Raw genomic sequence first — 23,880 nt, 5'->3', positions numbered from 1 at the left:
TGAGACAACCTGTTATTGAAGCACAAAATGTTCATTTATTATAAGTTATGAAAAATATAAATTGCGTATAAGTTGCGTTTATTATAAACATTATTTTGTACTTTAATGACTGCGTGGATTCTAAAAGGCATTTTAATCCTAATTTTTAATTATAGAAATAGTTAATTTATTCTTATTTCTATTAATAATATATAGTTTAGTTAATATAAAAAAATCTTCTAAATTATAGCGATATTTTAGAAAAAAAGAAAATTTAGAAATATAAAGAAAGACAAGATAAATAAATATTTATAAAATATTTAAGAGATAAAAATGATCAGATGAATAATGTAAGTGTAGACAAAGCAAAGGAGGAAGAAATTGAGAATAAAATTACAGATTTAATAGTAGATATCTTCATCTCTCTTTTCGTATAAATTTCTTATAAATGAATAAATAATTTATACTTTCTGTGTCTAAAAACCATTTGAATAAAAAAATCGACACACCTGGTTTTATAAAAGAGAAACAAGACTAAAAGTCAATGTACTCTGCGCTTGAAAAACATCAAAGAATTAAAGTTAGGAGTGTCCGTGCAGTGTCAGTGTCAGTGGTACGATGTCGGTGATAGTGATGGAGAAGGCAAAATGCAGCTCTACAGATGCACCGATACGTAGGAAATAACGGTTGAAGAGAGGGGGTGGTGCGATGGTGGTGAACGCGCGCTCGCACTCTGCAGGGCCCACTTGTTCTCCACTACGTCGGCTTGTCACTCGCGAGCGTGTTGCCGGTGCGGCAACATCGAGTGCGTCCCTCTTCGACCTGGCCGCACTTACGATCCCCGAAGTTTGTTCCACTCGAGAGAATCGCCGGGAACCACCACGAACTATCACAATATCGAGGGACGTGAGGAAGAACAATTAGTTCCTATAAATTTTTATCCGCGAAGAGATCCAAGAGTGGTAAAGATCTAAAGTGGTGGAGAACGAATCGTCAATCAGTGATCGCAGTTAACGAAAAAAAAGTGCACGTGAGCGTCACATTGTGCGTAGAGCATGTTCTAAGAATTATCACTTTTTTTTTGACGTATCATTTTTTTTTCTTCATTCGGTAATCGCGAAACAAAGAGATCGAGAATGGCAAACGAGACGTTGGCGCGCGAGGTGGACGCGCACATTGTGACTATTCTATCGAGGCTATCGGCCTTTCGAGAGAACAATGCCGATGTGACTGACAGAAAGGTACCCATGTCCGTCGAGGCACGCAGTTTAGAGCTATGGCGAGCGGTGGCCGTCGAATGCTTGGCCACATTCCTCTTCAGCCTCGTAGTGGCTGGTGCGGCTGCCGCCTCCGCTGTATCCGGAAGCGGCCTTTCTGCGTTAGCCACCGCTGTAGCTTCCGGTTTCGCTATCGCTGCGATCTCCCTCATCTTCAGCCACATAAGCGGTAAGGGTATTAATGTATTATAGTGATATTGTTATAAAAGGTGGTAATAAAGTAGGGAGCAATGTACTCGTACATTTGTCGAGTTTCGAGAAATGTGATTTTGTCAGAAAACAGAAGTGATAGCAAGATGATTGTATTTAGTATTTATGTAAAAGTTTTGAAATTAAAAATTTTTTAAATTAAAATAATTCTTATTTTTTTGTAATGATTAATTGAAAAATTAGTTAACTGTAATTTTAACTTTGTTTAATTTTTCATCCTGTTTTTATGATTTAAAAAGGAGTAATAAGTTTACTTTATATATGTCTATTTATCTATATAATACATTTTTTTCGTTTCATATATGTCAAAATTTTATATGTCAATGTTTTTACATGAAATGAAAAAAGTATAGAGAGCGTTCTATTTCATTTATGCGTAACTACAAAAAATGATGTTACATTAACAGCATTATTATAATTAAAAATAATTCTTGTTAATTTTCAACACTATTAATAAACAAATATATGCTCTTGTTTTATAATATTGTTAATAAAATGTTCTTTATTTAATTAATATCGGGGATGTACCAGATATTCGCGGAAAGAATTGTCCGGTGCATCCTTAATTAATATTTTAATTAAAAAAATAATCTTATTAATTCAATAATACTATTAATGAAACAAATCTGTCTGTTCTTATTTTAATAAAATGCTGTTTATTTCGCTAATACTGTTATTATGTGTATTCAAAAATAATAAAATTATTTCGAATTAAACTAATACTGTTAATATAATAAACATTCTTTTTTCCATTAGCAGTTCTACTTGATTGTTGCATTTCAAACAGGAATTAATTTTTCGCATAAATAAATTTATAAGAACACTTATATTCACATGTAATAGTCCGCTTGATTTCGGATTATATACGCATTTGATGTTGCGTCTGCAAGGCTTCTACGTAAAGCTCGCGTCTTCTACAAAGCGTAGAATCAGAGGCTAATTACGCAAAGGGTCGCGAACTGCTCAATGCGACGATCTCGTTGCGTCAATGGTTCTGTTCCTTCTTGTACATAGGTTCATGAGCGACGGCCCTCGCGATTTCTCTCGATTGGCTCGTTAACCGATTACGTTGGCGCGGCCGACATTACCGTGTTGTGCGTGTCTGGAACGTATGTGGGCACTCTCGAGTACGTTCCGGCACGCACGATACGCGACATACGATGCGTATAATAAACTCTCGGTTGTCGTATTGTATGCCGGAAACCCGATCGCGTTTGCTCTCGACTCGCTATCGTTCCATAAATAAACGCAGAGAATGCGCGCGAACTTAATCCATTCAGACATTTCAGACCGTATACATTGTACAATGTACGTCAAATTTGAATATATCATTTCGCGAAATTTATTTAATCCTATCGATATTATCTGAGAACAAATGTACGTAATAATGTACATTGGAAAAATAGAAAAAAATATAATTTTTAGTATGAATTACTTATTAAGTATATACACTAAGAGAAAAATGTTTGGTTGAATTAAATGGAATTCTGGGATGGAAAATAAACGATATAGAATTCTGGTTAAATCTACTAAAAAAAATTCTAATTGAAATAATCAACATTTAGAATTTCCTTAGTTAAATCTGTTAGAATTCTAGTAGATTTAACCTGAATTTAATAGACTTAATCAGAATTCTGGATCGTTTATTTTCCGCCAGAATTCTAGAGTTAATTCAACGAAATATTTTTATTGTACTCTTGGATCGAATTAAAAAAAGAATTCTAGCATGGTTCCATTAAAATCAAATCTGAAGAGGTTAATCCTATTCATTAAACGACCGTTTATAACTTAAAACGAATTCTATTCTATAATCCATATTAGAATACACAAGGTGATTAAAAATAAAAAATTCTTGCGTCGATCCAAGGGTATCTTCATTATTTTCGAGCGCGAACGGGATGCGCTGTCCTTGTTCGGCCCATTCAACCCATCGTCCGCAATTGAGCTCGTCAATCTTATAACTTGTGTCACCGGCAATTATTTCTTCTTGAATTTATTAACGTTACAATTTTTTAGTCAGAAATAAAAAAATGAACAGAGATGAAAGTCACTGGAAAGAAGCGTCGATCAAACCAGCATAGTATAAGTTCGAGAGAAGAATTGCCCAATCTCCCTCTGTCTTCTTTGATTCTTCCCTTTTCTTTATATGGAAAACCTTCTGCACGCAGGTGGACACGTGAATCCAGCGGTTTCGGTATCGTTTGCTTTGTGCAGACGGATTTCCCCACTTCGCGCTGTACTGTACGTGGCGGCACAATGCGGTGGCGGCATAGCTGGGGCGGCGATGCTTTATGGGTGAGTCTCGTCTTTGAAAATCAACATACCTTGATAGAAAATAATTCAGTCGGTTGTGCAAGATTGGTCGAAGTCGTCAACAACCGTTGAATAAGTTTGCACGTAGAAAAACTTGGCAGATATTCTCTCGCAAGATGGTTATCATTTCGCTTAGTTCATTCCCATGAACAATGAAATGATCGACGATCTAAAGCGCAACGAAGATATCAAATATTACGATATGTCATGCAGAAGTTTTTTTCGTATTTTTATTCCTAAGGGAAATCGCAAAAATAATTGCAATAGCTGCATAATTTCTTTTATAAAATTTCGAAAGAGGATTTTAGAATTTATTCTTTGAATTTTAATATAAATTTTTTAAATTCCTAAAGTATAGTCGATAATTAGTTTTGCATAGAGTACTTTAATATCTAATCGCAAATGTAATTAGCAGTACAAAAGTAACGAATATTAACAAAATCGGCGTTATCCGACGTGTAAAGTAGCGTGGATCCTTGACAGTGTTAAGATCGGAATGAGATACACTGCTCTGTGAGGACAGCTGCTAGATAGAAGAACCAGGAAGGCATGTGGCCCATCCAAAGCCAGGCCGAGTTTTCTTCCAAGTGTTCGTACCGTGGCCGGTGGCCTGAGCGAGTTTTGGGAGGAGTCTAAATATTATCCACATCGTGATTTCTGTTTCACGTCGGCTATGCGTAACGGCGAACAGGGCAAGTGTTTTCTTCGACAATTTCAACGCTTTGTTTATGCCTTTCTTTGGTAATTTCAAGGAAAATTTTTAAGGAGTGTATTGTTGAAGATAACAAAACGAATTTCATCGTTATGGACGTGCAAAAAATGCTTAAATTAAAATGCCATAAAAATATCACGCTTAAAAGCTTGCAAGACCGATGCTTTTTTTTTTATAAGTATATACACGACGAATTCAACTGTGAAGCTGCAAGGACCAGGATTTTAATCCTTGTAGCTGTAAAAAATATCACGCATATCTTGCAAACGTAGATAAGTTACTCCAATATGGAACATTTCATATCGCATAGAGTAAACGTAAAGCATTTGTCGCCAGATATATAACAGTTTCATGTGATAATGCATTTTCTAAGTCTGAGACAAAAATTCAAAAATATAGACAAAATAACCAGGAATAACAGATTTCGATTTATCTGAAACGTATATGTATATCAGATATACATGATTTCCAGATAATTGAAATTTATTATTTCCTACCGATTTCCTATCGTCTGTACTTTTTCAATTGTGTTTTAGGCTTTACGTAAACTTGATATGCTGGCATATTGTGAATTCAGAATAGAATAAAAATACGGCCCATATTACGGGCTTCGTGCCGAGGCATGAATATCCCAATTCGCCTCAGAAATATTATGATGTACGAAAGCACGAACACCTTCGAGCGATTCTCAAATAGCCCCCTCGATATGTGCAAGTCCGGTGCACGTGCTTCGATCTCGCCCGTGGGCAGACGGCCTCCATCCTCCCGAAGGGCGAGAAAAAAATAAAAGGGGAAAGACGCGTGTGCGTGCGATTACGTGTATGTGTGTATGTGTGTGTGTGTGTGTGTATGTGTGTAGAATCGTGCGCTGGACCAAGAAGCAGAACATCGTTTGGAAGAGTGCGGGTAGATCGTCCTTTCGAAGCGGCAGCTGAGAAAGCCGAAAGAGTGCAAGGAGCGTGAAACGAAGCGAGAGCAACGGACAAGATGAGAGAATGAGACGAAGAAAGGGACGACAGAAGGGGAAAGAGTGATACCAGGAATGCCTGAAATAATTACGCTACGTTTAATGCTCGTTTAATTTTCAGAGAGACATTTAAAGAATGAGAAAGTGTAATATTATACTCTTTAAATAACGGCTGTAATATTATACTGTAATATACAGGGAGCGAAGTCTTGCTTGAGAATAATCTCTCTCTTTCTCTGTCTTTTCTCTTACATATTAAAATTTATATTGATTATATTTTTATCACAATTCAGTTTTATATATTTCTTAAATTTGCAGTATTTTTGTAACTTGTGCACTTGAGAGGACCTGTTCCAGAGCGCGAAATAAATGTCTTATGCTCTATCTTTCTTTCTTCTTTGATGTAATTAACTAGATAAGATGCGGGTATTAAATCGTTTGAAGGAATGCAACAAGTTGGCACGAGAGACGCGCAAAATAGGGGAAATTAAGATCGAAAGGCGAAGAGAAAGCGTTGAGGAGAGGCATGAAAAGATGATATCGTACGTAACAATTCCATAATAATTATCGGATATTGGCGAAAATATAAATTCATCGAAGAACATGAACGATACGTTTAATAACGTCTCAGGCTCAGTAATTGAGAAGAAAAGATGAAGTATATACTGAAACGCTCGAAAGAAATGCAAAAGAAGTTGGCACGAGGGTAAAACAGGATGAAGGAGATCGAAGCCAAGTGATAGTTGAGGAAGGGAGCGGAGGGGGGGGGGAAATGGGAGTGTACAGGAGGGACGGTAACGAGAGAAGGTGAGAGAAAAACCATGGTGGCAACGCGACGGAGGGCGGAAGGAGAGCGACAGCAGCTCGTAAGGGCGGTGGACGGAGAGATGTGGTGAGAGGAGTGGGAGAGGCAGAAAGAGGCACGCGTAATTGGCAGGCGAGGGAGAACCTCGGAAGGTGAGCACCTGCCTTGTACGAGAAGCGGAGTACCGGCGGTCCACCGCCTCGCAGCTGCCGCAGATGTTTCCCCGTGGACCAAAAAAGATCGCGCGGAAAAAGGAACGCACGAGGCGGCGGCGGCGGCGGCGAGTCGGCATCGTCGAGCGAGGGGAGGATGAAGATAATGAATACCTATGCATACACACACCAAGGTGGGACAAGTTTCACGGCATCGCATCAGGATCGGGCAGATCGGCCCGTGAAGGAGGACACGCCGTTTCGGTGTGTTCGAAGATCGGCGCCGCCACTACCGAGGCAGATGTTACCGCCGTTGCGTTGCGGAGATCATTGTCCGTTCTTCTTCTCTCCGCTCCGCTCCGCTCCGAGGCTCCTTTCTTCGCCGGCGAACGGTGTACCTCACCAAATTTGGCTTTACCCTTCACGTCGCGTGTCTGTGCTCGCGGCGCCTGCTTTCGGGATACTGAACCACCGATGAAATATTTCACTTTCTTCACTTCAACAACTTTAAAGCTATAAATTCAGATCGAGCAACATTTTTACTACACATATTTATACGTGTAAAAAATTATAGGTCTATTTAATTCGATTTGTTTGTATCCATCTTTTTTATTACATTCAATTATCTTCATCTTGACAATTATTATTCGTGTAGTAATTTTATACGTAATACAGTGTCGACAAAAATTCCAAATTTAAAATGAACGTATAATCTGCATTCGATCTAACGTGCCTGAAATCTGCAGTGTTTTTTTTTTTTTTTTTTTCTTTTACGATATACCTTTCCTACCGAATTGATACAAATCGGGTTTATTGCATGTATCAACTGCAAGCGTCATTATAATATTAACGAGTTACTCCTCATATAGAGGCAAGTAGGCCTGCAAGGTGATCAACTATTTTCTTTTTTGCATTTTAGCTGTGCAAAAAAATCTGCAAAAAAATTACTTATTTTTTACTCAGTATTCACTATTCGTCATTTTTTATATTGTTCTAAATTTTGATTTCTCATAATCAGTATTCTATTATCTCTCTTTTTCTACTCATCCATGCGAAGTGATGCTGCTATAATACATATCTCGTCACGTTCTCCATCTCGTGTGACACTTGCCCGGCCACCCTCCAACCACCATATGACCGCACAAAGAGGTAACAAGTGCGCGATATGTACCGAAATAATAATCGAACAATACTCTAGTTAACCGGACGGGGCCAACAGGGCCCTTTCCCGAGACGTCTCGGGGGAATACCGGCGAGCTTGGTACAGAAAAAAAAGTCGGGGCGTGAGCTCGAGAGAAAGAGAGAGAAGGAGAGAGCGAGAGCACGAAGAGTGCACTTGCATCTGTTGCAACTTCGCCGGCTAACAGCGGCGGGTGTAAAACACGCGTGGAGGCGATTTCCGGGAGGGGGCCGAGGGGAAAGAAATTATGGGGAACCACCAAGGGATGGGTTTTGGCGCCCCTATCGTCTCGTCCGGGATCGTTCTCAGTGCCGACTGCGTGGCGCGCGTGAGGTAATAAATATAAAAACCATCCGATAAACCCCAAAGTGAGACTATCCGGGTCGAAAAACGTGATGGTAGAAGAGGGAGGGGAAAAAAATGAAACGGCAGCCGCGAATTTAACTATCCGTGAAAAATTTACTGTCATCTCTTCATTACATATACTTACAGTCTTACAGGATTCTTCCATTACTATTATTATCGGCAGGGGAGTAATTTTTTCCCAAAAATGATAAAAAGGACAGTAAATTTTATATTTATAAGGGTGAAAAACTTTATTTAAAAGTTATTCTGCTCACATGTTAAGATAAAGTCCGGGATCTCTCGTTTATCTAGGCAAACTGAACACGTGCGTAGAATCCGTATTTTTTAGCGTTCCGTATAAGTGAGATAAACAAAGATAATACTAATAATATAAATAATGCAAATAATACAAATAATACAAAATAAATAAAGAAATATTCTTCTATTTTGATTTTATATACTATCTAAATTCTTTGGAGTGGAATCTCATTCTAAACAATAAAAATTGAGCCAATCTTAAAAAAGAGTAGCTCAATTTTTAATCTTTAAGAATGAGATTTTACTCTTTAGAGTTGTCACTCTAAAAGAATTTTAAAAAGTATATACTTAAAATTATAATTTATATTTATTTATTTCGTTAATCCCATAAACAATTTCTTCCTTGATCAATGTGTGAAAATGTTGGATATTGTGGTTTTTATTTAAATGTTTAAAAAAAGGGCTAAAGAATACAAATTTAATTTTGCTTCTCCAGTTATTAGAGATTATTGCGGATTAGACGATTCGGGGTTATATTCGCCACAAAGGAGGTGCTTTATTCCGCTCACGAAATTGGATGCATCAGGGATTAGCCCATTGAAATGTCGAGACACGTGCTCAGGTAAGCACGCACGACGCACGATATAAACGGGCATCTTTTCAGACGAGGTTTTCCCTCGATATTTTCAATCGATAAGTTTCCAATCTGCTGAAGATAGACCTAGTTCCTCTGGCGGCGCCAAAACTACGGGGCTACCAATAAAGTTCGGCTTACGGCTCCATAATCTATGCAAAGCGAATTCGCTCGAATAATTTCTGCCCGAATATTCTGAGGTTGGTCGATGCGAAACGCGTTTGAGAATATGACTCTCACAGCAACCAATGATAAAACCAGTGCAATCATGCAGAAAGATAAAAGTCCTCGGACTCTGCGACTGAGAAAATCATTAGTTCCGCGAACGGAAGAGAAAACCAAAAAATGTGGTCTTGCGGGAAATTTTTGAATTTGTAATGATAAATTTTGCGCAACGTAAAGTCGATGTGATGATTCTTATAATCACATCTTGTCTAAAATTGGTATAAAAAATAATTTTATTACTTTTGAGATTCAACTATTGTACTAGAGGAAATTAAACAACAGGATTAATTATGAAATAATCATTTTAAAAACTTTTTATTAACATCAAAATTGAGACTATTGAGAAAATTGCATTGCATTCACACATTCCTTATACCGTTACAAATGTAACTACGGTGCAGGTAGTTTTATTCGAGGAAGGAAATTTTTACCCTTTCATTCTTTTTTTCTTTTATACTTTCTTCACAATTCTTTTCCTTCCTCTAGATTTCGTTTCTTTCAGTATTGCAATTTTCAGTTTCTATGAAAACTTTAAAAGAGATTCCGTTACAAATACGTTACAAATCATGCTATAAAGTTTGAATGATCGAGATTCATACCTTCACACTGATCGTGATGGAGAATACAAAGGTGACAAATCTAAGGTTTTATTTAATTTGTTTAAATACTTTTTGAAAAATCGAAGAGTGCCTTGCAAGGTGGTCGCAGCTAAGTCTATTTAGTAAAAGGGTTCCTTACCATTACTATGAATCGAGGAAACAGCTGTGTGATGTGGCAGGTGTGTTGTGACGTCAGGCAAGACACCCGCGGTGCGCGTGGCGAACCGGATATCCAGGAATGAAAACAGCTTTGCCGCACGGCTTTCGTGTTCGTATAGGGATGGTGGTGTCCTTCTTAGCGATCGTCGAACCATTGCTATCTGAGATTAACAATTCTTCGAAGGATCACGCGCAATCATCCTTATTCCTTATTTCTTTTTGTTCTTTATTATCCGATAAGTACAGATTTCCCGATATAATCGAAACAAGTAATTAACTATGAATCGCAACACGATCTTAATTGTGTTTGAACACAATGGTAAAATAAACTGAAATAGAATATTTTAAAATATGTACTTCGAAAACTTAAAAGTCTTGATTATTATAATTTAGTGGAATAAAAAGAATAATTATATTGACAACTTTGGATTTTTTAAATATAAATTTAAAATTTAGCTTTGAAATACCTCTCTTTCCCATTAAGTTGCGTTTATTAACTTTATTTTTAATACTTTTTAATACAAAATTGAAGTAAAAACAATTTACATGGTTAAATCTCTCGTGATTCAATGTTGTAAGATAGCGATGTTCTCGTGTTATATAGGAATGTTCTATCGCAAATCGATAGGTATTTGCATAAAGATGATAGAGAGAGGTCCATCTTTGCTTGAGGATATCCTGCAATCAGGAAAGCGTGATTTATATAGTAAGATTTAGCTATGACACGCAATATTCGCGTCTACTCGAAGGCTCTCAGATATTGAGTTCTTAATCCGTGCTTCTCGAAAAGAGCTTTTCATATCAACAAAATCGATTCTCGTAAAATTCCTCTGCGATTTATAATATTTCGTTTTCTGACGAGGTTCACTTTTTGTGTTCCTACATAATTCTAGTTTTTACAAATGAACTTCTTCAAGCTTTAAGCTGGATTGTTCCAATTTTCGATAAATTTCAGTTTACTCTTACTTTTGTCTTCTCTCTCTCTCTCTCTCTCTCTCTCTCTCTCTCGCTCTTTTTTTTTCTCCATTAGATAAATTACTATGGTTTATTTAAAGGTGGAACAACCAGCTTTTAATGTTCCTTATTAAATAAATAAAATAATGCTTCTTATTAAATTCCTTGTTAAAGAAACTTAATATTATAAATTAAGATTATAAACGAAAGTATATTGCGATAATTATTACGCTTGATTAGTATTATTTCGATAAACGAGCGCAGTAATTATATGATAAAGGATGAATTGTAATAAAACATCATCAAAGCCTAGACAATGTATAATTATAATTCTGAGGGCATAAGTGTGATGAATTTTTGTAATACACGCGATTTTTAATAATTTTGCAATGGTTAGTCCTGTTACGTGATGGATACAAGAGAAATCGGCGTTTCGGATTGAAAGTACATGAAAGCCAGGTGGGTCACGTAGAATGATCTTTTTCAGCACATAGGAATGCTTTAATGCCTGAAATGGTTTTATCGAAAAGCGGTATAAAAGCATCAAGGATTCCATCCCTTTAGAACTGTTTTGGAAGAATCGGTCGAACTTTCTCTTCCGTTCATCGATACGTTATATTTTTGATGACATGTATCATATTGATGCAGAGTTTACGGTATTATTAACTTTGAAAGTAATGAGAATTAATTAATATTTTATGTGTCTCGTTTATACAGTTAAAACAAGCCTTTGTTTTTACCTAATATACGATCGACCTTTTTAGTTTTAGTCAAAAACTTTTTGACAAACATTTTTTATTATTACGTAAGTTTTAGGAAGAGGTTTTTTCAAAGTTACAAGAGGAATTTATTTCTTTATGAAAAGGTGAGCGTGAAGAGATATTTTATACTTTCGAGTATGTATTAACGTTTCCAGACTAAACAAAAACGTAAGTTTTTGCCGCGCTTGAAGAAATAAGTCTCAGCGTGAGAACTACTAGATCTGATAAAAGTTAATGTTACTCTTTTTCTCTCTCAGCTAGAAAATTCATTTTTACATATTATTTTTATTAGACATTAATTTCTATTCTATATATTATTATATATACATTATAAATTGTAATTTATTATACATTAATCATTTTCTTTTATTTTTGATATACTTACTTATAAATATTACACACATTAAACAAAAATACTAATTTTTAATAAATATTTGTTTTAATAATTGTAAGTAAATATTTACTTAGAAGTATTCAAAGAAATATGTGCTAAAGTTTAGTAAATTTTTCTAGTGTATACATGTATAATATTGACTGTATAATATCGTTAGATGCGGTCGTTTTGATTCTTCGAATGTGAACATATGTGTCAAATAACGTGATGCTGTCAGATCAAAAAACCGTAAACTCTATTGTAAGATCCGTCAACATCGGCGGATCTCGTAAATAGAAAGAACTTCCACTATTAGGCAAGCCGGTTTGAGTTAAGTTGAACGAAGTAGTAGGATGCCAACAGATGGTCGCAACCACGTGTTCGTTTTCAACAACCTCCTTTCCATTTCTTCCCTGCGGAACGGTAGATTGGATGCACGCGTGCATCGTATTTTGTACTTCAAAATTAGCTTCGTGACACGACCGAAATCTTATGCACTATTTTAGGAAATCACATGCCGACGAGGATTTACCATGGCTAATCTCATGTCATATAAAAATTAAATAAATTTTTTGAAACCAAAGTATTAAATTTGAGATATATAAGTAATAAAGTAAAAATTGTAAAGTATAATTATAAAGTATTTTATTGACCAATTTACGATAAATACATTTAAACTCGTACATACCTAATAATTTTAATATTCATTTTCATCAAATATATCTACAGTACATTAAAGTAAATCAGATTAAAATATTTAAAAAGTATTTAGAAAAAAGAAATATTTTAACATATTATCTAGCCTCTGATATATATGTTTAAATATTTCTTTTTCAACATTTGGATCTATAATTTTGGAAAAAAGAGTAATAGATAATTAGAATAGATTAATTTATTTATTTAATCACGAGTAGTTTCGATCTGTATTTTCGAAAGATGCCTATTGTCAGGTCGAATTACAGCTCGTGCCGAAATTAATATCGCGCCTGTCATGGTTTGCAGAACACGAGGAAGCCGTCGAACATTGCGTGGGCTGATCGTGAATTTCCGTTTCTTTTCTTTTTTTTTTTTTCTTAATCCTTACCGGTGTTATATATCCTTAAGCGTGTCCGGCGTAGATAGACGTCTTCGGAGGCCCGGCGACGTAGAACATCTGCCGCGTCGTCGGACCCCTCCGACTGTGCCCCCCGATGAAGGAGAATCATTTATGGGGCCCTAAAGCTCCTTTGTGACGGCGACTTACGCTGTACGGCGCCCAAAAAGGACCACGGAGGATTCCTTTTGTGCAACATGTGGCCGGCACGTGTATCCTCATGTATGAAGACGCGGCCAGGCGATTTATACGGGATCTATATGGAGGAGAACGCACGATTGGCTCTCGCTCTAGGGCAGCTGCGTGGTCCTTGGCATACCTAAAAGGTCAATAGAATTCTTACATCGTTTCTACATCTACATACGGTTCAGATTCTTCTTAGATTCCTAGATCATGGTCTATCACAATATCTATCGGAGATATGAAAGGTGCGAGGTTTAAAATAATGCGACCGAAATATAAATTTAGAGTGTTATTCGATTACCTCATACCTGTTTCAAATAGTATTTTATAGTGTATTTTAAAACAATATTATACAGTTTGAGAAATATATCAATTACTCTCTTTTAATGTCCTATCCAGAAGAGTTACAATCGAATTTACCAAGAGTTATTTTGAAGGACCGTCTAACTTGGATTATTATTTAAGAGGCTCAGCAAATGACTGTACTGCCCTTGCAGTGCGTTTCCATCCAGTCGTCTTGAGAAGGGATCTCAAGGGACCAATTATCCCTTGACCCTACTATTTCCGCTGTATTACTACCTCGCAGTTTACTACGTCGCTTTGTATGAGATTTCGTTTAATCTATGCAACTTCCTTTCCTTCGTTTTGCATATTAAAAACGTCTCCGCTTTGCAATTTGACACACTACAGTCGATGACTTAATTGTCGTAAGATTATTATGACATTAAGATTCTGAAAAAGACTGTCCAGATGAATGAAAAAGTATAGAAAAAAAGTGTATTATTATCATTATCGTGTTTCATTTTTCTCAAGAAACGCATCTCTTTGTTACTTTACGTCCAGAAACTAAGAAAGAATTAAGAATAATAACTCGACGGATTGAATGACACACGTTTCAATGACACAGCCGAAGTAAATTACGTGTCATCACAATTCGGTTCGAGAGAAAAAAAAATGACTGGGCACGTTGTGCGTAGGTGAATTCGGTATTTTAATCGGCATACGCAGCTTCCTGTCTCTTATACCTTTCAACCATAAACAATACAGGAGGGCGGAATTGTAGGGCGACCTGTTTCTCCGATATGCTTCGTTCTCTTTTATAGGAATTCCTGTGCTTTGTTACGGCGCGGCGCACACACCTCGAACAAGAAACCGCATCGGACACGAAAGATAAAACCCGAAATGATCGGGCCGCGTACCCGGTCCTGGTGGCGACACGCCAGTTTCTTGAAAGTGAGAAAGGAGAACGGTAAAAGTAGGTGGATGCATCGGACGCAAGAAAACCCGTAGCGCGGCGAGGTATTGTAATGAGGGGACACGCAGAAGATTCGAACGATGATGATGAATTTGGTGTACGAAACGCCGGAGGAATTACAATAATAACCACGCCGTGTAATAATTTCAGCATTTTGACGTTTATACATTGCTCCCACGGTTATTCGATACGGGTCCGGTTCCCACTGGAGCTATGCGGCATTTTCTACGTTCTCTCGCCTCATAAAACACATTTATCTCGAGAAGAAAGCGGTATCCTACGATCGCTCGTTGATATTCTAGATATATCTAATTTAACAAATATATATTATATAATGAGGCTCGAAAGAATCGATCAGTGAAAAATGTAAAAAAGCCCATCAGCTATTTGGATGCACAAAAATTCTTTATTTTTCGTGTGAATGTAACCAGACAAATAAAATATACGTTTCAACCCTTCAATTCAGGTCCTTATCAATATAAAATATAAATCGAAATTACGTAATTAACGCACATTCTAAGTTGACAATTAGTTCGTTCTTCTTTATCCAAATGCCAAATTAGATAAAGTAAAACCGAAGTTATATGCATTTCGTCACTACGTAGAATCCCATCGCTCATCAAATTGTCAGATTTGATGTAAGTGTTTTCTCGTGGCTTCACGTAAAGGACTGGTGTCGACAGTCAGAGATACAATATATCTAGTTTGCAGTTCACTATACATTAGCTATAGGATAAAATATCTATCAATCTTTATAATATACTGAGACACTGACAATATTCACATTCAAATTTTAAATTAATTCTACTTGAATCAAGCTTTCTAATATATTTCGAAAAAAAGAGAAGTTTCTGTTAAAAAATTTATTACTTCACTAATATTTTTTAATATAATTATTTAGATATTTTTAAACTAAGAAGGAGATATTATTATTTAAAACATCTTACTCTATACTTTTAAAATCAAAGCACTTTTAAAAATCAAAGCACTTTTAAAATCAAAGCTACTTTTTAAAATCAAATGTATTTTTCCTCTAAATTAAAATATTACGTTGTGATAAATTAATTATAAAATTAAAATTATAAGCTCGATAACATCTTTGATTTTGTTGGCAATGAAATCAAATCCATCGTCATCCCTTCTTCGTCGCCCAGTAATGACTTTACGGTTCATCTACGTTCTAATTTCATGGTTTGACCGTGCTAACCTCAGCATCTGAACTTTCCCAAGACTTTATAATGGTATCGAAGCGAACGCATCATCTCTCAGACCCTCTGAGCTTTCGTCGTTTATCGCGTTCGTCACATGTGCGATATTCCTCATACAAGGGGATTCTGAAGCGGTTTGGAGTGTCCAAAATTCGGTGCAGTGGAAGGAGGTTCAGGATAGAGGGGGTTGATCACGTCTCGACAAGGTTCCAGAAGGGGATCCGTGGTCCAGCACGCGGAAGGGGGTATCAATAGCTCGTTAATCGCAACGGAGGGTGGGTTCGGAGTGATACATATCCTGCCCCCGTCCATCCTCCCATCCCCGTTGAATTGAAATTTATTTAAAACGGACGCACCGACGTACGTACCCTGGGGGTTTGCGCCGAGGCGTCTCTCTCACCCCTCGCGTGTGAATCGCGAAAACGGTGCACAGGTTGCATCGGGGCACTAGCTGCGGCTCTCGAGTCAAGTGCACGCAAGATTAAACCTTCCACCATCGTGTCTCGCCTGGATGACCACGCGCTTTTCATCACGCACGACGATCCCGCCTGAGAACGCGCCCGCCTCCGGGTCGAAACCTCGTCGAATTTCTCCCATGAAACTACTCTTTGCATTCGACTCGCCTTTCATACGAGATCGCCATTTCTCGCGAAAGCCAGTAGCCAGCGACAATAAGCGTATTATATGCAAAATAATTCAGAGGACGTTTAAATACATATCATTTTGTATTACTCGATTCGAATATGGCAAAATTTTAAATACAAAGCTTGATAATTTTTTAAAAGTAAAAAAATCATTCTCTGGCTCTACTTTTATCAATAATATATAACATAAAATATGATGCCAATTGTATCAAAATGCTTGCTTCCATCAATGTAGATAAATTTGAATTTCGATTCAATTTACTCTTCTTTTTTCAGTTCTAAGAATTAGAAAAAGATAAAAAATAAGTTGAATCAAAGATTAAAGGTGATCTACATTGCTCGAAATGGGCATAAGTATTTTATTAATTATCTAATAAAAAATATAGAAAATAGAGTTTCATTTCAGTTTCATTTAGTTTGAAAAATGGTATTTATAAAAAACTTTTAGTTCGGGTAGTAAGCTGGCGTTATTTCTCATCATTTGGACGTCAAAATGACGTCAGCTTACTATCTATGGTGGATAGGAAATATTTTCGAGATAATAAAGTCCGGAATCAGATTCGGAAATGCATGAAGAAATGCAGAATTAAATAAGTCGTGATAAATAGATGCAAAAAGCTTCTCGCCTACGCTATAGCGAATATAATAAATGGAAAAGGAAAAGAATAGAACATATTCAGATTTCGACAATAAAGGCTTCGCATTCAATTTATACTATCTTCAGTTGACAATTGTTCGAAAATTTTTTATGTAAAGAACCATAAATAAACTGCTATAAAATATTATACATTATATATATTAGACCTGTCCAATTTGAGCTTCGGAGCCAAAACGCAAAACCATCGACGCAAGAAAGATTCAATGTGAGTAAGATTTCAGACTGTAAAGTGTTGATAAGCGTCGTTCAGACGTGTATCAACACTTTACGATCTTCATATTGATTTTTTTGCGTCAATGGCTTTGTTTTGGCTCTAGAGTTCTAATTAGACAGGCCTATATATTGCTAGTATTATATTATTCACATTCATTAAATATTCACAGAGCTTCTCGACAGAATCATCTCTGGCAAAGTCACACAAAGAAAAATAAATACGTCGTTATCGTTCTCGTGCATTCGCACGTTGATCGCAGCGTAACGTATCCACGTGGGAAACGCATATTGTCGGACGATTTTTTCGCAAAAGAAGTAAAAATCCGCTTATCACGCGAGGGCACGCGTGTAAATACAAAAATGCTGCCGTTTTTTTCTCCCTTATCCGATCGGGGACTCTCGTCGGCTGTCGCAGTTGATCCCAATTGTGCGGTCATGATCTGCATTTCTGATTTCATCAATTCGCTCTCTTGTGACACGTTCGGCGGAGAGAAAAGAGAGAACGAGAAGGGGAGTGAGTACTGTCATTTGCATCGCAAACCACGGCTTCGAGACGGGGTGTTTCGAGTCTGATGAGGAGGAAGAATACGAGGGGCGGTGAATTGCAATTCGAGCCCAGTATTTAGCGGTAGGATTAATCGCGATCGTGCGATCAGACAACCAACGGGACAAAGTTACGAGGGGCGAGAACCGGTGTATTGTTGCACAGGTGTATTCTTGTAAAAATTTCGTGAGTAGATACTTACCGGACGAATTTATCTGTTTAAGCGTCTCTGATATACAATGCGTTTGAAGAACGCCGATTTTAATTTCAAGACTAGAAAAAAATAATTCTAAATTAATCTAAATTAATCTAAATGATTTTAAATTGAATTTAAAAAAAACTGATCAAAACTTAAATGAGTGCTCGATAAAAGAGAAAAAATGTTTTCAGCATTAAAAAAATGTTATTTGTTAATACGATATTAAATTAAATACATAAAACTTAGAGTAAGAGAGAGAAAAAAACTCAGCTAATAATTTCTTCGAAGTAAAATTACGAGCACTTTCGCATCTTATTTGTGCACAAACCCCTACGAATTGAGGCAAAAAAGGTGATAGAAGATGATGCGAGAGACATGATTATGGTAATTTTATTGAAATTTAAATGCTGTATTTGAGGAATCTTGGCTGAACCAAGTCATTTCATAGTCCATGCATATATAAATAGCACGAATGAAAGCTTGTTATGAAAATGCAGGACTAAAGGAAATATTCGTCAAATAAATAAACGTAGAAAGATTAAAATAAGAAAAAAATCTTATAATATTTGTAATATTTAACTATAAAAACTTATTATAATATTTAACTATGAAAACAATAAAAATTGGCACACGTTTTTGTATCTTTTCCATTCAACAACCTAAAATTTACTTTTTTTTTAATTTGTGGAAATTAATAACGAGAGACTTAAAGTTATATAAAATATTAAGATTGAATTAATTTTTTCAAGTTATTGAAAAAAGCCGTTGCAGCTATTGCCTATAAAAACATTTAATTACATTATATTATTATTACGTTTGCACTTGATATTACATTTATTTCATACTTATTTTGACAAACAAACTCAAATTCACACAAGGAGTATATGAAGTGCAACCGCATGAGCACTCGTGGGATATGATTTGGAAGTCATATCTCTGCGACCCCATATGATTATATGAACTGAGAAAATCAACGAGAATTTTATGCAAGGGAAATGTCATGAAAGGAAACATCGGGGTCACATTTAAGGGCTCGAGGATGCACTAGCTAATATAAACATTACACCGTTGGGACCAACTTACCGCAGGGGGTTTTATGCAGGGTGCATGTCTCACAGCAAGTTTCAATAGGAAAATCATCGTACATCATATCTCGATGGCGATATAACTCCTACATACTGACACTACTGCCATACAGAAGACCATATGTGATCATTTTTGGCGAGCGATCGATAATTTTCTTTTTCTGAAGAAACGAATAAAAAAAGAATTTTTTTATCACGTATCTACAATTATCTTGTAGCAGAGTTGCAAAAATTATAATAATATAAGTATATAACTTCTGATAATGTCCTCAATAATGCTATACATATGTATATATACAGTGCCAGTGAAACTGAAAATCTATAGTATACATTACGTGTACTATAGATTTTTAGCACTGAATATTGGAACGCGGTCAATTATATTTAAATAAATTAAATCTAATTATTTATGATATTGTAATCAATTGTATATTCAAACAAGATACAATATTACTTAAGTTTCATTAATAGATGAATCAGTTATTGGCAAATAACTCTGATATAATTTCTACATATATAAGCAATATTTATCATATTTATCTCTCTCTTTTGATTTCAGAGTAACTACACCTTCGAGCACGCAGACTCTGACGTCCCCTGGTCGATTAGGAGGCCCAGTCGAGAGGCTTCTAATCGAAATAGCACTATCAGTATTTATTGTGCTAGCGCATTTCACTGTAGACTCACCTAGATCACTGCCACCTACGATTTCTTCGAAAGCTTCCGCAGTTTTGGCTGCAGCCTATACAGCAGCTACTCTCGTTTTTGTAAGTTTATGTTTTATGATCATTTAATATATAGTTTTAATAAAAAGAACGATTTTTTTGGACAAATAATGGATGCAATAATTTTTCTATCAAATCAATAATTAATTATTACTTTTAGAGATTGTCTAAAGTAATGATTATTATCATTATAGATAATCACATGTGTTGTTTCGGTTGCTCTAATTATTACAAATTTACGTATCTTCGATCTCTTAATAATTATAATAACATTATTAAAGTGTGGTAATTCAAAGAATCTCGTTATTAATGATGCAAAATACAATTTAATCTTTTTTATATTGTATTTTATATTCTATATTTAATATTATTAATAAGATTGTCACAAAATTATCATTAACGAAATAATTCTTTGTCTGTAGTAATTTTTGTAATTTTATTATTCTACATTTTTCTCGTATTAAATAATCCATCTTGAAAGGAAAAGATATTTCCTTTTCTACTATCGTAAGCGTAATTATAATGAAAGAACAGCATTCTCTGCTTTCTTCTTCCTCTATGCATGTCGTTTCTTGCAACCATTCTCTGTCCAAAAGCGTCTGTCGGGTTCTTTCCAATCCGGCCGACGTCCGCATCTTTAAAGAGCACCTGCCGTTGCATGGGGGAGAAGGGTGGGCTCGTGGAGGACGGCGAACTGGGAGGTGAAAGAAAGAACTTGATCCTGGACCCACCTGCTCCGGAACGAGTGTACAATGCATCCCAAAACGAAAAATGTCGAAACCAATGTTCCACACGTGTTGAATGTTGATCCCCTTGCAAAATCGAACAAGTACATTGCTTTCAATGAGAAATTCCTAAATATCTTTGCATGTTTCTTTGTTTCGATTGTCACGTCTAGTGTTACGAAAAAAAAAAATGGAACGTATCATAATATATGTGAAATAAAATTTTACAATTTGTTAGAGACATTTAAATATAAACTATTTGTAATTTTATAATTCTCCAAAATTTTTAACAAAAACATATCTAAGTATTTACAACATTCAACAAGAAGAAGAATTATTCTTAAAAACTCACTGTTGCCATTACATTACAATTGATAATCTTTATTTTTTTCTTAATTTTCAGAGTCCTTTCCTGAATCCAGCGCGCGCGTTGGGTCCGGCGTTCGTGATGAATCGCTGGGATAATCACTGGGTGTACTGGGTTGGCCCGCTATCGGGAGGTGCTATAGCAGCTCTGCTGCACGAATACGTCCTGAGTTCCAGGAAGACGAAGGACTCGCGCGATTTAGACGACGGCGACAATTCGTCCATGAGATCTGACGAGGACACGTATGACGATTTGGATAAACCGAACGGGCCCAAGTTTCCCAGCGCGTACGCGACTTATCGTCCAGTCGCCGGTGCATCCTCGTCGATCTACAGCGCACCACCATCCGCGTTGGAACGTGTCGAGTCGATTTACGGTGGTACCAAGTCGCTCTACTGCAAATCACCGCCGTTGACACGCGCCAATCTGAACCGTTCGCAAAGCGTTTACGCGAAATCGACGTCGGGGCCGCGGGATGGTTTGATGATCCCGAAACCGGGCCCACTGATGCCAGCGCAGAGTTTGTATCCAATCAGATTAGGTCAGAATGGCTGTCAAAACGGCAACCGTGAGAGTATCCAGTCCGGACAGCCACTCGGCGGTCCACCGAGCCAGTCGGCACAGAATCACAACAGCACCAATCAGAACATGCAAAATCAGCTGCAACAATGTACGCAGAGCATCTACGGCATCCGCGGGATCTCCACGGGTCTCAGCACTCGAGAAAACGGTATTTACGGAGTTTCTACAGGATCCACCATCTACGGTCGTGCACCCGCACCACCGCCTAGCAGCCAAAATTCGCAGCAGTCCGGACAGAGTGGCCAGTCCTCGATACAAAATCATCCGCCACCGCAGCCTTCATCGCAACAGCAGCAGCAACAGCAACAGCAGCAGCAGCAGCAGCAGCAGCAACTTCAGAACGGACCATTATCGAGCAATTCGGATAATGGGGCCCCCAGGCGGCCCGAGAGCATGTACGGCCATGTGTCGAGACGCAGTGATGATTCCGCGTATGGTAGTTATCAGAGTTCCACGCGAGGAAATTACGGCAAGGTACCTGGACCTCCGGGCCCACCCAACGGACCTCCACAATACCGCGATCAAGCAAGACCGAGTACAGCCGGGCCTCTTCAGCAAAGTCAAAGCGTGCAGAGTAACTTCCAAAGAAACTCACCGAATCCTCAATATTAATTAACTATGGACCGAACAGATCATCATAGTTCATGCGATCAGCGAATCATTTTGTACGCTGCGAAATAGTTTTTTAATGAATGTTTTAAGAATCTCGTGGTCCAGTAAAAATTTCCTTTCCTTTAAATATGATTGACTTGGAATAAATTCGTCTTATTTCTAAATACTTTCCATCCGCAATGGCAAGTTCTATAAAATTCAACTTTGTATCTGTATGAGAATTTTGCTTCGTTCGGTGAAATGTGGAAATAATACGATTGGATCAATACTATTATTATTAGTAGTATTAATAAATCTTAGAACTTGTAAATATGTGTCACAGTAACGTATACACTGAGCTTCCGTATGATATGCGTATTGAAAGGAAAAGAGTCATATGATTTGGTCGAGAAATTTTCTTATGTTTTATAATGTCAGATTAGATATGTGGCTATTGTATAACGAAAGTAAACAAAACTTGGAAAAAACGAAATTAAGAAATACACAGAAAATATATAAAAGTATTTTCTCAATAATTTTAACAATTCAAGAATTTTTATGTACATAAAAAATGAATTGACCTCTTCGAGGCTCGTACACATATTGCGTTTGTAAATATTTTAATTTAATTTACTCATATAAGAATATTAACTCTGTCAATCGATGTTTCAATCGATATTATTATGCCAAATTCTTGCAGGGAAGCGATGAAATTCTCGATTATGAAAACTTCTTTACTCGTAGAATTATTATTAATCTTTTCGCATAGCGACAGAATTAAATGAGAAAATCGGAACTTTCTACTTTATAGATATTACTTTTTTCCATGTATAAAATTAAAAAGCATAACTTTATCGCGTAAATTAATATATTTGTACAAATTACTACAGTGGCACTTTAATAATAAACGCACGATATATGGTAGCCACTATAGTGATTCCATAGCAAAAGAATTAAATCGCACATAAAATTCTGACAATTTTAGAAATAATTTAATTTAAAAAATTTGTAAATATAGATTCTAGTTAAAGAATGTAAGTCCATTATTTCTTCTTTTATCATTTGTGTCGACGATGTCATGATTTTTCATTCTCCATTATCTTATTGATAATTTTTTATAATTTACAAGATATATATTGTATAAAGATATCGCTATTCGTGATCTGAATTCGAACATGTTTATTTTTAATAGCGATGCAACACCTAATTAAATTTATGATTTGTAGTTGTGTACATAGAATATTATAGATTTAGAAATATATCTCAATATTTGCAAAATAGAGGATTAAATGAATCCTTTGAAGAAAGAGAAAGTGCGTTTCTATATTGTTCCTTGGACAATAAAATCGCTTTATAGCGTTTTAGGGCATTCAGTAGATCACCGAAAGATTAATCTCGTGCTTAGTAATTGCAAGTTTCTCACTGTGCGATTAATACGTAATTGGAAATAAATTTTAGCATGTTTATCTAATCTCTGCTTCGAATAAAGATAAACATTTGTGAGCGATATAATGGATGGATTGGTACAATTAAGTAATTATGAAATTTTGTGTACAAAAATCCGACTAAGCTTTAAGTTTAGTCTGTAAAAATTTTTTTCAACAAATATTCTTCAAAGTGTGATCGCGCTGACATATATAAATTATAATATTTATTTTAGAAGTTTCTTGCAAAGGATCGGCTAGGATAATATAAATATTATAAATCATTTATATTTATAGGAATTGCATTAATCGTATTTCTCACCTTCACTTTTGCTATGACCAATGAATAGTAGAGGTTTTATAAAAAGATAAATATATTAAATGCAGAATGTTGTACCATAGTAAATAAGCAAGCGAAATAAATATAGTTATCTCCGTAAATACCATAAAAATTACAATCTAAGTATTTGTACATATTATG

The 23,880-nt window shown here is 36.2% G+C and overlaps 1 protein-coding gene across 1 annotated transcript; it reads left to right on the top strand.

The window, feature by feature from the left end:
• The first annotated feature begins 595 nt into the window (after positions 1 to 595).
• LOC108753663 (neurogenic protein big brain) lies at positions 596 to 22,010 on the top strand. Its single transcript, XM_018495462.1, has 4 exons — positions 596 to 1,425; positions 3,635 to 3,761; positions 19,545 to 19,752; positions 20,839 to 22,010. Exons 1-4 carry the CDS (start codon positions 1,116 to 1,118, stop codon positions 21,994 to 21,996), a joined length of 1,803 nt encoding a protein of 600 aa, XP_018350964.1. The 5' UTR covers positions 596 to 1,115; the 3' UTR covers positions 21,997 to 22,010.
• Positions 22,011 to 23,880: the final 1,870 nt, after the last annotated feature.

This window comes from Trachymyrmex septentrionalis, unplaced genomic scaffold (genome assembly GCF_001594115.1).
Source record: "Trachymyrmex septentrionalis isolate Tsep2-gDNA-1 unplaced genomic scaffold, Tsep1.0 scaffold70, whole genome shotgun sequence".
NCBI lineage: Eukaryota > Metazoa > Arthropoda > Insecta > Hymenoptera > Formicidae > Trachymyrmex > Trachymyrmex septentrionalis.
This window is presented reverse-complemented; position numbering and strand designations above follow the sequence as displayed.